We start from the raw sequence: 15179 nt of genomic DNA, 5'->3' as shown, positions 1-15179 counted from the left end.
GAGGTGACAAACAGACAGACATATTGAGCCTACGACACAGCCCCCCCCCCCCTCCCTACAGTAGGTGTTGGTGAAGACACAGAAAAAACTACTGTGGCCACGTTATTCAAAATAATATAATATAATAAACATTGATCAAAGTAAAAGAAATTCAACATTATCTAATTGTGTACAGTTAAGGTAAGCAGATGGTTGGTTTTTACGTTCTTTTTGTGGCTTTTGCCTTTATTTTATATTTTTTATATATAAGATATGGGGGGGGGGGGGGGGGGGGGGGAAGACATGCAGTAAAGGCCGTCGGGATCGGGAGTCGAACCCGCGGCACACTGCCAGACTGGATTACCAGCCAAGGTGCCTGGACCGCTGAGCCACGGCCCAGGCCTAAGCAGATGTTTTTAACAATAATTAACTCCTTGAGAGTGTAAAATGAAACCAAATTGACCCATAAGGGCCCATTTTGTCAAGATCTGCTTCTTTGTAAGCTTGTACTGTAGGTCTGCTATTTGCAAGTTTAAAAATGATCTAACTTATTGTACAATCACTGCTCTATAGCAGCAACTCCCCCTGTTGAGCCGTGAGGATATTGCAAGTGGACACCTAAGTAGTTGGCAAAACGCTAAGCTGCATGTATTATTATTTATTATTTAATATAACATTGATAAAATAAAATTGAAAAACATGATGTTAAAATGTCATGGTTCCTTTTTAAGGTGTCCTTTCTTTGTCAACCACTGGTAATAGTTAAATATCTCTGCTGTCGGATGGAAACTTCATTACTCTTTATTACACTTTATATTTTGAAAACAAAGCAATACAGGCTCATCAAAGTTGGTGTTGTGACTTTATATATTGTCAATTACTTCCATGAGAGGGGGAGAGGTGGTGGAGTTATAGTTGCTTTAGCAGACATTTTGAGGGTTCAACGGAGTTAAGAGGTTTTGTCCAAAGCCAGACCAAATCAGCTGTTGGCACAAAAAGCAATTGCCTACCGGCGACAGTGTTGTGTGATATTAGTCTGGCTTATTAGCCAGGCTACTTTTTTACTATACTTTCCATTGGTTCAATATTTTCAAAACAACAAACAACGCACAGACGTATTAAGGGTGTTCAATAGCACTGATTTATGCCAAAAATGGAGTTATGAGGTTTCCTCCCGACAGCAACGAATATAAATGTGAATGTTCGGACACACTGAAATTGATTGCACCAGTAAAACACGTTCATTATATTTAATGCACTTTTATTATGGAGACCCGGTACAAGTCAGTGGGTTGCGTTGACCCAGACAATACACTCATTGGGGAGAGACTGTACGAAGGGCACAGATAGAAGGTGCAGGATAAGAACATTCCAAGTCACCCCATTTAGTATAATCATTTGTAACCACACAGTTTTGACCTGTAGCACCCTGTGGCTGACCCACGTGCCACAAGATGTAGCTCGCTTTGGAGCCGTCCGACCACAACCACACGCCCTCCCCGTGAACGTCGCTCAGCCCAATCCATGTCCATCCCTCTTTTGGGTCGAAGTTCTGGATCAGGGTTCGGACAAAGTTGTGCTCTCCGACGCTGTGGATGGACACCAGGTTGGCGCCTTGAGCCAGGCAGTTGAGCTCGGCGTCGAGCCAGCTGAAATGCGTAGCCACGTACTTGTAGCAGCGACCGTTGAAGCTGTACCAGAATATGGGACAGGATCCACGCTCTAGTTTCACCTCGGCCTCCTCGGCCCAGGGAGAAGCAGAGCGCACCGTGCCTGCACACAAACAAACACAGAGAAAAGATAAAGCTGAAAGTGGTTCTTCAGAGTGATGCCATAGAAGAAAACAACTGTTTTCTGTTCCAGAAAGAACCATTTTATAAATGATTCTATGAAGAACACTTTAATTGACCACTTAAAAACCCCACGTCGGCCGGTGTCTCCCAGGGTCTATAGAGCAGTCCCGCCCACTTTCATGACGACGCCAGGCCCAGGAAATAATTCCCAATGCATACATTTCAAAACGTATTTATTTAAAGACCTTATAAGCGTCATACAAACCCAACTCGAGTTGTGACAAATCATGACAACAAACACAATATTTTGGAACCAAACAAATAATCACAAAGAAGAAAAACAACAAAAAAAGTGTTGTAACCTGCCGTTTTCTTCCTCTTTCTATTATTTGTTCGGCACGAAAAAGGCTTTGTACGACGCTTAAAAGGTCTTTAAATAAATATTTTTTAAAATATCTATGAGGAAAATTAATGGGGAATTAAAGCTTATTTTTTTCCCTCTAGTCTAGTGGTTACCAGCAGTGTTGATTTCGTCGACTAAAACTATGACGAAAACTGTCCGTCGACTAAATGGAAACTAAATGAAAACTATTAAAGCTATATTGTTGACTAAAACTAAGACTAAATATATTCACAATTTCGTCAACAAATAAAAACTAGACTCAAATGTTCGGAAGGGACTAGTGGACAAGATATCCAGCATGAGTCATTTTACATTTGGTTGCATGCTGAAAATAGCAGATCTACAAGCTCACCAAAACACATTTGAGTCGACTAAATCAACTGTAGATTTAGTGGACTAAAATCTTATGAAAAAGCATACTGTATATGCTGTACAAAAATAAGCCGTATGAGGGTAGAGTAGACATGATGCAACAATATCCGGAACATATGGAATCTTATGGCCTTTTAGCCAGTATTCTACAGTAAGTAGGGTCTGGGGACCCCCAGGGTCCTTGAAGGGGTTCCAGGGGGGACCCCAGTAAAATGAGTTAATGTATTAGCATCAACATCAGTCTGACTCCAACCACTTGTCTTTAACTCTATATACGTTGGCTATTTGAACATGGCTTGTAGATCTGATATTTGCACAAAAACATTCTAACAAAAATCTTGCATATACGAGGGACCCCGGGGTTCCTGGCACAAAATATTTTCAGGTCAGGGTCAATTTACAATTACATTTTAATTTAGGGGATCTTCTAATAATAATAATAATAATAATAATAATAATAAAACATTATTTCTCTGTACCTAGTCCCAGTGCCAGGCCCAGCAAGCATAGGAGTTGAGGAACCAGCAGCATGTCAGCGTGAGGTGTCTGTCCGTGGAGCTTGGTTTGTGGACAGCCGGGGTCTTCTTGAAGGGTCTATGTGTGTGTGTGTGTGTGTGTGTGTGTTGCTGTCTCTGTGCTTCGCTCTTTATCCGCCCCACATATGAGGGCGTCTTCACAGCTGGCGTCATATGATTGGTCATAATGCATTAGCAGCTGTGGCGTTCACATGCATTCCCTTGACCCACCTTTTTACACCTTTTCCCACGCACGCAGAGAGAGAGAGAGGGAGAGAGACAGGGGGGAGGCATGATGTGATACTTTGGGAAAATGTAATAATAATTATTAATGTATTCTACCAACTAGAGTAGGGCGGCTATGGCTCAGGAGGTAGAGCAGGCCGTCCAATGATCTGTGGGTCGGCGGTTCGAATCCCGGCTCATTCATTATTAGAGTAGAATGCCTGTCGACAACAACAACAACAACACAGTGAAGACACAAATATGTCATGGGTTGAAGTGTATCTGTTCTTGTTTGTATGGTTGTGGTCATGCCTATATATCGGCCTTGTTATGCTTATGTTGCATAAAAAATGTCTGGGTTTCTTAGGCTATGTTGTTACATCAATCCCTAACCCTAACTTAGTATTTGAGTTCCCATCTTTTGCACTTAAGCCCGAGTGTCAGCCCACACTACCGCAGGGAAAGGAACATCAGTTTGTTTATCTATTGTCGAACCCTATTGAGGAGAGATAACAACACAGACCACACAGCGCTTTTCTTGAATTGAAAATGGTGGACCTTATTGTAAACAAGTGTAATGCTTAACCCATTTTGCCAGGTGTTTTAAGCATTATGTTATACTTTTTATATTGCAGATCTACAAGCAGATCTAATAGCAGATATACAAGCTCGTAGAGCGGCACTCGGTGCCGCGCTACGAGCTTGTACACACAGAGCAAGCAGAGAGAGGGGGGCACGATGTGACTTCAAACTAGATCCATGTTTAGTTTGATCAATCAATCAATCAATCAATCAATCAAAAGATTGTTGGGACTCCCTTGCAGCACCTCGAGGTGCTGCTGGTGTAGGAGTTAAATAAGTCCACAAGGTGGCATCAGTGTGAGTCTGTGACATTGATGCATTAGGGCAGTAGAGTATCTATGGAGTAGACTACCAGTCCATCTATATCGGCATCTTTTTTTAAATGAAAAATAACTGAAAAATAAATAAATATAGGCTATATATTATTATTATTATTAAGTCCCACACACCCAACATAAAAGTAACACGTAACGTTTCCGGGTCATCCTTCTTTCCTAGTAGTGACGTTAACGACTCATCCTTCACCCACCCCCCCCCCCCCCCCCCCTTTGTAAATATAAATATTACGTTTCGGTCTCATCCTTCATTGTTGTCCCAGTGCGCAGCATGTGGTGCGCAGCAGCGCAGTGGCAGGTGGAACCTCCCCGTCCCGCAACGCGTCCATTCAGACATCAGACACTGATCACTGTATGGATCCACCGCTGATCTGATCAGTATTTGGGCTTTTTGGGGACGTTTGAGGACATTATTATTTATTATTATTATTATGGGATGATCGATGGAAGGCACAGCCAGAGGAGACGACAATTATACAACAAAGCGCGACGTTTTAATGTAACATTTAAAACCTAAAGGAGTGTAAAGAACAGCAAGGAAAGCCGAGGAGGAGCAGGTGAGGTAACCGTGTGTTTGTGTGTGTGTGCGACGTGCGTGTGTGTTATTTTAATGCCGTTTTCATAGTGAGTGATGTTGTTTATTCTAGGCAGCGCGCGTGAGTGTGTGTGTGTGTGTGTGTGTGTGTGTGTGTGATGTGCATGAGCGCGTGCGTCGCGTCCAAAGCATATCATATATCATTGTTTGTTTGTTTTGACTTTTGACACGAGACTCTCTCTCGTGACGAGAGAGAGAGAGAGAGAGAGAGAGACTACACAAGACAAGTTGTACCTTGTTCTTGTAATTCCATTTGTCTATTAGATCATTAATTACAGGACAATACAATTAAGTTATGTTGTTTTCGTCCTGCTTTTTAGCTGCTCGCCTCAGCGTCGCTTTTGTCGTTACAGCGACGGTTACTTCCGCATATCATATCATAATGTAGATAATGTACAGACTTGTCCTGTCATGAAGTCTGTCTGGCTCTATGGTCTGGATGGACTCATTGTTATGACCTGATCGAGTCATGATGTCATTTCAATTCAATTCAAAGGGCTTTATTGGCATGAGAAAACATACGTTTACATTGCCAAAGCAGAAAGAACAATACAACAATACAGCAATACAATCAAAACAAAAAATATGTACATTTGAAGGTCAGAATCTCCAATAGATCAACTCATATGTACCAAGATCACTCGTCATATGTCATTGTTGATGTCGAACCAATTAATTCACGGAATAATCTATAATTCATTATTTTATTATTAGTTTTTAGTTTGAGCTGAATCTATCCTGACTGACTGACTGAGTGAGACGTGTCTTGTTTCACTGGAAAGCTGGTAGAACCTGTTTCTGTCTGTCTGTCTGTCTGTCTGTCTGCCTGTCTGCCTGCCTGACAGACAGACAGACAGACAGACAGACAGACAGACTGTCCGATGCCTTCATAGGAGAAAGTGCCCTTTGTAATGACTACTGTACTGTACTACGTACTGTACTGTGTTTAATTTTCATATGGGCGTATCTCAACTGTCATTCAGTCAGTGCAAAGGTTGTAGACTAGAGTAATGCACTGCAGGGCGTTCAGTTTCCCTCTGATGGCGTTCATCTGGGGACCCCCACAGGGGCCACTGAGGGGGTTCATCTGGGAACCCCCACAGGGACCACTGAGGGGGTTCATCTGGGGACCCCCACAGTGGCCACTGAGGGGGTTCATCTGGGAACCCCCACAGGGACCACTGAGGGGGTTCATCTGGGGACCCCCACAGGGGCCACTGAGGGGGTTCATCTGGGGATCAAGGACCCCCAGTTTGACATGCATTAGGCTACGGACCCCCATTTAACGGCTCTGGGACCCCCAATTTATATTGTAAAATCAATGTTAATTTAACTCTGAGAGTGTACAAATGGAACCAAATGGACTCAGAGTTACAGACCCATAAGGGTCCATTTGGTTCCAAACTATCATTTAGCTGGGGACCCCTGGAACTCCCTCAAGGACCCCTGGGGGTCCCCGGATTCCACCAGTATTTAGATATTTGATATTAATTTTAATGCTCCGCCCTCTTCCTATACAAACATAACTTCTAACTCCATTTTAACCATGATAGATTCATCGAAAACATCCACCCTTGACTGATATTGTCCTTCTAATACGTGAGGGAGCCGTGTAACTGTTTTCTTTTTTCATTTACTGTTTTAATTTATTTTTAATAATTATTTTGGAAAAGAACCTCCTCCAGGAGGAGACTAAAACATATTTTTTTTTAAATAAAAAAATAAATGAAAACAGCAATTGAAAAACCACGGCCCGCTCACGTATTAGAGGGACGATATCAGTCACCAGAAAAAAGGTGATAATAATGGGTTTGTATGGGAAGTGAATGAAGAAAATTAATATCAAATATCTAAATACTGAATCAAGTAACTTAAAAACTGTCCGGGGTGTTCACATAAGCCAGAGTAGACGATAAAACAACCAACATGCCTTTTAAACCAACCCGGCCAGCATCCATATTCTGTGGAAATCGTTCGCTGTTTTCGTTCCGCAGAAAATAGGGGATCTAACAAGCTCACAATGTTGTTGTGAGCTTATAGATCGGCTGTTTTCAGTGAAGATATTTAATGTAGGCTAGAAGAAGTATAATTCAAAGGATTTCTTCTTGACTAAATTGGATTGTTTTTTGAGGGGCGCTCCTATGCCCAGCTTTGTGTTTGTGTGTACCCCATAGCAATGATTTGATTGTCTGAGCACCCCATAGCAATGATTGATTGGCTGAGCAATGTCATATTGAGGATAAAAAGTGAGGACAGAAAATTGAGGACAATGATTGGCCGGAATGTGATGATGTATGATGATAACTTAAGAGCGCTGCTCACTTCACACAGGTGTCTTCATCCATCCATCCATCTTCAACCGCTTATCTGTAGTCGAGTCGCGGGGGCAACAGCTCCAGACTTCCCTCTCCAGAGCAACATTAGCAACTTCCTCCTGGGGGATCCCGAGGCCTTCCAGGGCCAGTTTGGAGATTTGTGGCTCTATTTTGGTCCATGCTAAACCCCTTATCCCTAAACTACTTTGCCTTTTTATACTATTTTGTAGAAAAAAACATTGAATTGTTGAAATAGTCAATCTACATGCTCACAACGTTTCAAAAATGTTTTTTCAATATAGTAAAAAAGAAAAAAGGAAAAATCGTTTAGGGATAAGGAGCTTAGCATGGACTGCCCCGGGGGTTTCCTCACAGTGGGACGTGATCCTTGGTCTGCCCAGGGGTCTCCTCCCAGTGGGACGTGATCCTTGGTCTGCCCAGGGGTCTCCTCCCAGTGGGACGTGATCCTTGGTCTGCCCCGAGGGTCTCCTCCCAGTGGGACGTGATCCTTGGTCTGCCCAGGGGTCTCCTCCCAGTGGGACGTGATCGTGATCCTTGGTCTGCCCCGGGGGTCTCCTCCCAGTGGGACGTGATCCTTGGTCTGCCCCAGGGTTTCCTCCCAGTGGGACGTGATCCTTGGTCTGCCCCGAGGGTCTCCTCCCAGTGGGACGTGATCCTTGGTCTGCCCAGGGGTCTCCTCCCAGTGGGACGTGGGACGTGATCCTTGGTCTGCCCAGGGGTCTCCTCCCAGTGGGACATGATCCTTGGTCTGCCCCAGGGTTTCCTCCCAGTGGGACGTGATCCTTGGTCTGCCCCGAGGGTCTCCTCCCAGTGGGACATGATCCTTGGTCTGCCCAGGGGTCTCCTCCCAGTGGGACGTGATCCTTGGTCTGTCCCGAGGGTCTCCTCCCAGTGGGACGTGATCCTTGGTCTGCCCCGAGGGTCTCCTCCCAGTGGGACGTGATCCTTGGTCTGTCCCGGGGGGAATTGAACCCAGGACCTTCTAGCTGTGAGGCGACAGCACTACCAACTGTGCCACCGTGCCCCTTCCTACATAGACTTCTATTTGTCACTTCATGGGGCTTCAGTCCAATGGCGGCTCTCCTACATAGACTTCTATTGAGAATGGGGACAACAAATAGTCCTGGACCGGAAGTAGGCAGAAATGCATTGGACCCAGGCGGCAACAGCCAAGCTTTAATGATCTTAAATCCCTTTATTTTAGATTGTTTTGTAGTAATAGTGCAACATAAACATTACAGACTTTAATTGTTACTGTACAATACTTTAAAACAGTTGTCATGTTGCACACACAAAATAGCTCTTATTTGCGCCGCCCTCGTTGAAAACAATGTATTTCCAACTCCAGCTTGTCTCAGTTCAGACTGCATGAACAGAGCTCAAGCGCTCGGTTTCTGCCCCCTCAATGTCGTAACTCTTCTTTTAGATGGCTCTGGGTGAGAGTAGGAACGAAGGATGCTTCAACACTGGTGTGATGTATTTTTCATCTGTATTTCCTCCAGTCATGCCGTCGGACGACAAGCTGTGCATCCTGACGGATGACGAGGATGACGCCAAGAGGAAGTACGTCCTGGCGGAGCCCTTCAACACGCTGTCTCTGACGCTCCGCCCACCACACGCCCCCTCTGAGCCGTCGGCCACGCCCCCTCCACAAGGTTAATTATAGTTGACCCATTTTGGGGCGGGAACCCCTTTTGGTGTTTTAAGCATTATTTAAAACTTTAACTGTTGAAAGATAGCAGATCTAGAAGCTCATAGTGCGGCACCGAGTGCCTTGCTACGAGCTTGTAGGTCTGCTATTTTTGAAAAAAATCGTGAAAATGTGGCGCAAACCTTTGAATATATATTATTTCAGAGGGAACGGTTTTAACTAAAATCTTTTCTTCCGGGGGGGGGGGGGTCCCTGGAACAACATATTTTCAATTGGGGGTCGGTGGTCAAATACATATAATATTTGGGGTCCTTGACATGAAATATTGAGCACCACTGATAGAGAAACATGAGGTATTTCAGAAAACTGTCAGGATTTAGAAGACATTTTGTAGAATGGAGCTCAGGTCTAAATGCCTTAATCCATCCAGGTCCAGAGGAGGGAGGGGCCCTTCCTCCCCCCCCCACGGCCCCCCCCTCCATGGGCTGCTGTGAGCGTTTGTGTCTGCACGTCAACCGTCGCCTCCTGGTGTCCAAGGTCTTCTACCTGTTCTTCTACGCCGCGTACGGCTCACTGCACCCCCTGCTGGCCGTCTACTACAAACAGGTAGGTGGCGCCAGTTGTCACCATTTACATTACATTTAAACTCATTTACCGCCAATGTTATGTTTTTGTTTTTTTTCACGCCTTCTGGTCCGAACGCCCCACAGCGCCAATATCGCCTTTTGACGGCCTTTTTTTTTTAGTGGTGCAACCACTCCCTTACGGAGCTATGTCTGTGAGTGGGTGGCTGGGTGCCTCTGAGCACGAAAATAGCATGGTTGTTTTTCACCACCTGTGCGCAACATAACACACACAAACACACATGCACATATTAACTGTATATATGATGATTTTGGGTGTGCCAGTACAGTACAGTAGAGGGTACAGTAGACTTTTGCCGTCTATGGCCACGCAGTTTTTAGAATCTTAATATATCGGATTCTTCTTTTTGGCTCAAAACAAGCTTGATTTTGGTTACAAAATGTATGTTTTGTGGTGAATTAAATAACATTCGCGGGGCCCGTTACATAGCGATTATTCACTTCCTGATTCCCGCCGAGTGAGTTAACCTTTTGAAATGTGCTTTTTTTCCACAACCACAAACAGCTGGGCATGTCGCCCAGCCGCAGCGGGCTTCTGGTCGGGATCCGATACTTCATCGAGTTCTGCAGCGCCCCCTTCTGGGGAGTGGTGGCCGACCGCTTCAAGAAAGGCAAGTAATTAACTATTAACTATAAATTGACAGAGATATGTCAAACTGAATTTGTACTGTGTGTTGTGTTGTGTGTGGCTGTAGATTTGCCTCTGGCTAAACGGATTGGTAGTGAAGTAAATGAGCTAACAAGAGAGATGAGTGCTTTTCCTCTCCCTATAGAGCCCATAAACAGACTTAGGCCTACTAGACTTAAATACTTAGGCGGAGAATGAAGTCGACGACCTACAGATGGATGAAAGTTGTTCCAGACAAGTTGTTGTGTGTTCAGACACAAGTCAGGTGTCAGACACAAGGCAAGTGTCTTGAATGCAGCCCAGTAAGGGCATATGTCGAACCCGCCAGTCCGCTCGCCTCCGCCCCACCCCACCCCCTCCTGGTGCTGCGGCCATCTTGGATCCTAAACACAATATAAACAATGTGAGAGGGGTGGGGCCGAGAAAGGCCCTTATCGTCATCAGTTACACGCCTGCTTTCATAGCTGATGGTAGTGAGGGGGAGGGGGTCGAGGGATGGGTGTGGGCAGAGCCATAGAGTTGCGACAGAGTTGCGACATTGAGGGGGCAGAAAACTGTTCATGCAGCCTGAGAGAGTGACAAGCTGGAGTTTGAAATACATTGTTTTCAACGAGGGCAGCGCAAATATCAGCCATTGTAGGCATGTGTGCAACATGGCAACTGTATTTAAGTATTGTACAGTAAGTCTCTGTATAATGTTTATGTTGTGACTTGTCACTGACTGCCATGCTCTTGGCCAATAGAAGTCGTATGTAGGAGAGCCGCCGTTGGACTGAAGCCCCATGAAGTGAACGGAGTTGTCGTAACTCTGTCTATACTCTATGGCTCTGGGTGTGGGGGGGGGGTGCTCCTCCTGGCTACAGTGAGTAACTCTGTCTATACTCTATGGCTCTGGGTGTGGGGGGGTGCTCCCCCTGGCTAGTGGCTACAGTGAGTAACTCTGTCTATACTGTGTGTGTGTGTGTGTGTGTGTGTGTGTGATCATGTGACCCCCTCAAGGCAAGGCGGTGCTACTGTTCTCCGTGCTGTGCTGGCTGGTGTTTAACTGCGGCATCGGCTTCGTCCGACCGGCCGAGATGAGCTGCACGGAGAAAGGAGGCGGAGCTTCTCTCACCACGCCCCAAACCCCGCCCACGACCACCACCCCGCTTCCCCCCGGCAACGACACGTTGCCGCCTAGCGACGACGGCTCCACCAATCACAGCCGGCGCGGCATCCGCAGTGCGGAGCACCTTCGGAGGACCTTCGGCGTCCTCCTGGTGGGGGAGGGGTTCTGGGATTCGAACCGCGAGCGGCGGCGGCGCAGGCTGGAGAGGAGCGTCGACGACAGCGTTGACGCGGAGGTGTCGAACAGCACCGCGCCGTTCAACGGCACCCGCCCTGCAGAGATGTTCTACAGCTACAACTCCACCAACACCAACACCAGCAGCACCACCAGCACCAACACCAGCAGCACCACCAACACCAACACCAGCAGCACCACCACCACCACCAACACCAGCAGCACCACCAACACCACCAGCCCCACCAGCACCACCAACACCACCACCTCCAGCACCACACACGGCCCTCCTCCCAGCAGCACCACCTCTCCTGCTCCTCCACCAACACCACCCAAGGAGTACCAGATCATCTACAACCAGAGCCAGGTGGAGAACATCTTCCTGCTCATCCTGCTGGTCATCATCGTAGGTAATTAAGGACACTGGTTAATTAAAGATTTTAATTATTTCTGTGCCGCTAGCTGTTAGCGTAAATGCCACCATCAGCGTTCACTTTAAGATAATTAGTTTCCACTTTCCACCCCCGCCGTCGTCGTCGGGAGCGACGCGGTACAAAGTCACAAATGACATCCAAACTTTGGATGGCTAAAGATCCAACAAGGACAGCGCTCGTAGTTTCCCACTTATGGAGGTTTGAAGATCCTGCTGTGAACCGAGGTAAATGAGAGTTGTAAAGATCCCATAGTTGGTGGTGACGGAGGCGTTGCATAGCAACCGGATCAATGTTAAAAGCTGCCATGGGGCTCAACCATTATATACAGTGAGTATACGGGGTCCGTATATATACGGACCTATAGTGAATAACGTCCCCTAGCTGGGGGGTACGTATACAGACATGGGAGAGAAAGAATTAAACTTAATCGGCATGCTAAAAACGAACAAGACCTAAGGTCTAACTAACAAGACCGCAAGTACTTTTCTCTTTGTGCTATCCATTTTGGACTGAGCGCTTGACTGAACTCTGTTGCCGTTTATACATTCTGTCTAATAAACTATTCAATCAATCCAACACATAGATTTGTTGGTGCTGCTATCCCTTTGATGCTCAAGCAGTTGAGCATCTGGCATTCACTAGCTCATTCACTCACTCACTCAATCACTCACTCACTCACTCATTCATTCATTCACTCACTCACTCACTCACTCACTCACTCACTCACTCATTCATTTTTCATTCATTCATTTGTTCATTCATCCATTCATTCGTTCATTCGTTGGTTCCTTCAGGAGAGTTCTTCAGCTCCCCAGCGGTGACCCTCGTGGACACGCTGCAGAACCTGGTTCATTAATTCATTAACTCTTTGGTTCCAAGGTCAAAGCACAACCATATTGCCAAATTTTACATGTATGCATGTATGTACAGTTTGTATGTATGACTTGTATGTATGTATGTATGTCTACTTGTCAATCTTATTTGTAAAGTCTACCAGCCAAGATGCCTATATATTGTAAAATGTCGAACTAACTGAGGAAATGTCTTTTCTTGTTGCAATGATAATTGGAACCTTGGGGAGGGTGGGGCGATGGGGGATTTGTAATGAAAATGAAAAAAGCTCAATGAAAACTCTTTGGTTCCTTCAGGAGAGTTCTTCAGCGCCCCGGCGGTGACCCTCGTGGACACGGTGACGCTGCAGAACCTGGGCGCGGCCAACCGCGACCGCTACGGCCTGCAGCGCATGTGGGGCTCGTTAGGCTGGGGCGTGGCCATGCTGGGCGTCGGCATCTGGATCGACCACACCCACGTGATCGTGGCCATCGACGGCGCAGGCTGCGTCCTGCCCGAGGTCCGCCTCCACAACTACCAGATCGCCTTCATCGTGTTCGGCGTGCTCATGGGCGTCGCCCTGGTGGTGGCCACACAGTTCTACTTCGGCGAAGAGGACGGGGACTATCGGCAGGTAACGTTGACGGACGGGGGGCCCCGCTGCGTTGTTTTGATTGGTCGGTTGGTCTGTCCCGTTCGAATGGATCGACCACAGCAGCTAAGCCTTAGCTTCTTGCAATGCTATAGCACTCTCACCGTGCGGTCTCACGGTGCGGGCACTGTGGGCGGCTGCTTGGGGAGGAGAGGGGTTTCTACAGGCGGCTGCTATGACCAAATTGATTGTGTGCAAGATGACAACTGTTTTAAAGTATTGTACAGTGACTATTGAAACTTTATTGTAAACAAACAACACTGCGTGGTCCACCCAGCTCCACCCCCCTGCCCCCATTCACTTGAAACCTGACACCTGGTGTGTGTGCTGGGCTGAGTGGGCTCCTGGCCGCTCTGCTGCAGGCTACAGCAGTGAGCCTGAGCACCGCGGCGAGCGTTGCGACCTCTTCCGTCAGTAAACATAAAAATACGGTTCGGTCGGTTTAAATAAATTACACCGGTTTACTAGATGAAACCGGATCGTACCGGTTGAACCGTCACAAAACCGTCACATCCTTAGTCCAATCACAGCTAAGCATAACATGGGTTAGACCAGAGTAATCTAGTAAGAGAGTGGTGACACGCTTTGATCGCGCCGCAAAGCGGGGCGCTATGGGCTATAGTTCCAGTCTTACAAAGCTATTGGAATTAGCAGATCTACAAGCTCACGCCGTGTTGTAAGATCTGTAATTTCCACTGTCATTCTTGTATTTTCCGTAAATAAGTCAGGTCATCAATTTGGACAAATTAATTATTAGTCACATTAACGGTCACATTCCCGTGGGCAGGAGGCGGAGCTACATGAGGGGGGCGGGGCCACGGAAGCGGAAGGGACGTGGTCTCCGGCGGTGGCGGAGTCGTCGTCGTCTTCTTCTTCCTCCTGTGCGGACGTGTCAGCGGAGCAGGAGTTCCACTACAGCGACCTCTTGAGGATGCTGTGCAGCGTGCGCTACAGCTCCGTGCTGTTCGTGGCCTGGTTCATGGGCTTTGGATACGGATACGTCTTCACCTTCCTCTACTGGCACCTCGGTAAGTCATGGGCTTTGGATACGGATACGTCTTCACCTTCCTCTACTGGCACCTCGGTAAGACTAACTACATGTAGTTCTAGCTTGTAGATGGCTTGTAGATTCGCAAGTAGGGGGGCTGAAACTCCGTAAGAGAGCACTTTCGGAAGAAAATGGACGATCTACAAGACGCGTTGAGAGCCTGTAGATCGAGCTTGTAGATCGAGCTTGTAGATCAAGCTTGTAGATCAAGCTTGTAGATCAAGCTTGTAGCTTGATCTACAAGCGTTGCTATAGGGGGCGTTGCAGAGTCTGCAGTAACACTTCCGTGTTGCCATAGGGCGTTGCCATAGCCACTCCCATGACGCCGAGCGGCCCGGAAGAGAATTTTCCAATTAATGTTTCTCATAGACGTTTCATAAAGACCTGTAAGCCAACTCGGATGGTGACTCATGACAATAAACACAATGTTTTGGGCCGAACAAATAATTAGGAAAAAGAAAAACAACACAAAAGGTGAGGGGCGCTCCAACCCCTCCTATGCATAGGTTTAATGTTTGTCTTTAGTTCGTTTGTTTTTTGTTTGTTTTGTAAAAGCCATTGACAATAAAGGGAAAATTTACGTCATAATGCACCTTATTACGTCATATATTGTCTCTTCATTGTTAATGGCGTTTAATGTTTGTGTTGGCACCGTTTGTTTTACATCACCATTACATCACCATATCAACATGAGTTAAGACTTTAATATATTAGCGCCCCTCACTTACGGATGAACCCTGCTGGCTGATACTTACAAGCCTCTCTGACTTACTTACTTGTTTCATCACCACCGTCCCCATCCTCCTCCTCCTCCTCCTCCTCCTCCCCCTCCTCACCACCGTCCCCCTCCTCCTCCTCCTCCTCCTCCTCCTCG

General features: G+C 46.6%; 1 protein-coding gene across 4 annotated transcripts in view; it reads left to right on the top strand.

The window, feature by feature from the left end:
- LOC308312198 (major facilitator superfamily domain-containing protein 6-A-like) overlaps positions 1-15179 on the top strand; it is a 33878-nt gene that overhangs the window by 1171 nt on the left and 17528 nt on the right. For 2 of the 4 annotated variants that reach the window (XM_080794584.1, XM_080794583.1), the window contains exons 2-7: positions 8638-8790; positions 9217-9392; positions 9936-10041; positions 11058-11750; positions 12923-13239; positions 14045-14285. In XM_080794584.1, coding sequence (XP_080650710.1) covers positions 8640-8790; positions 9217-9392; positions 9936-10041; positions 11058-11750; positions 12923-13239; positions 14045-14285 — 1684 coding nt within the window. In that variant the 5' untranslated portion in view covers positions 8638-8639. Of the gene's footprint in view, positions 1-4546; positions 4767-8637; positions 8791-9216; positions 9393-9935; positions 10042-11057; positions 11751-12922; positions 13240-14044; positions 14286-15179 lie in introns of those variants that run through there. The other 2 variants (XM_080794582.1, XM_080794585.1) reach the window with 2 other exon arrangements.

Source organism: Protomyctophum bolini (genome assembly GCF_963924005.1).
Source record: "Protomyctophum bolini genome assembly, contig: SCAFFOLD_57, whole genome shotgun sequence".
Classification (NCBI taxonomy): Eukaryota; Metazoa; Chordata; class Actinopteri; order Myctophiformes; family Myctophidae; genus Protomyctophum; species Protomyctophum bolini.
The sequence above is the reverse complement of the archived record's forward strand: the minus strand, read 5'-3'. Positions and strand labels throughout refer to the sequence as shown.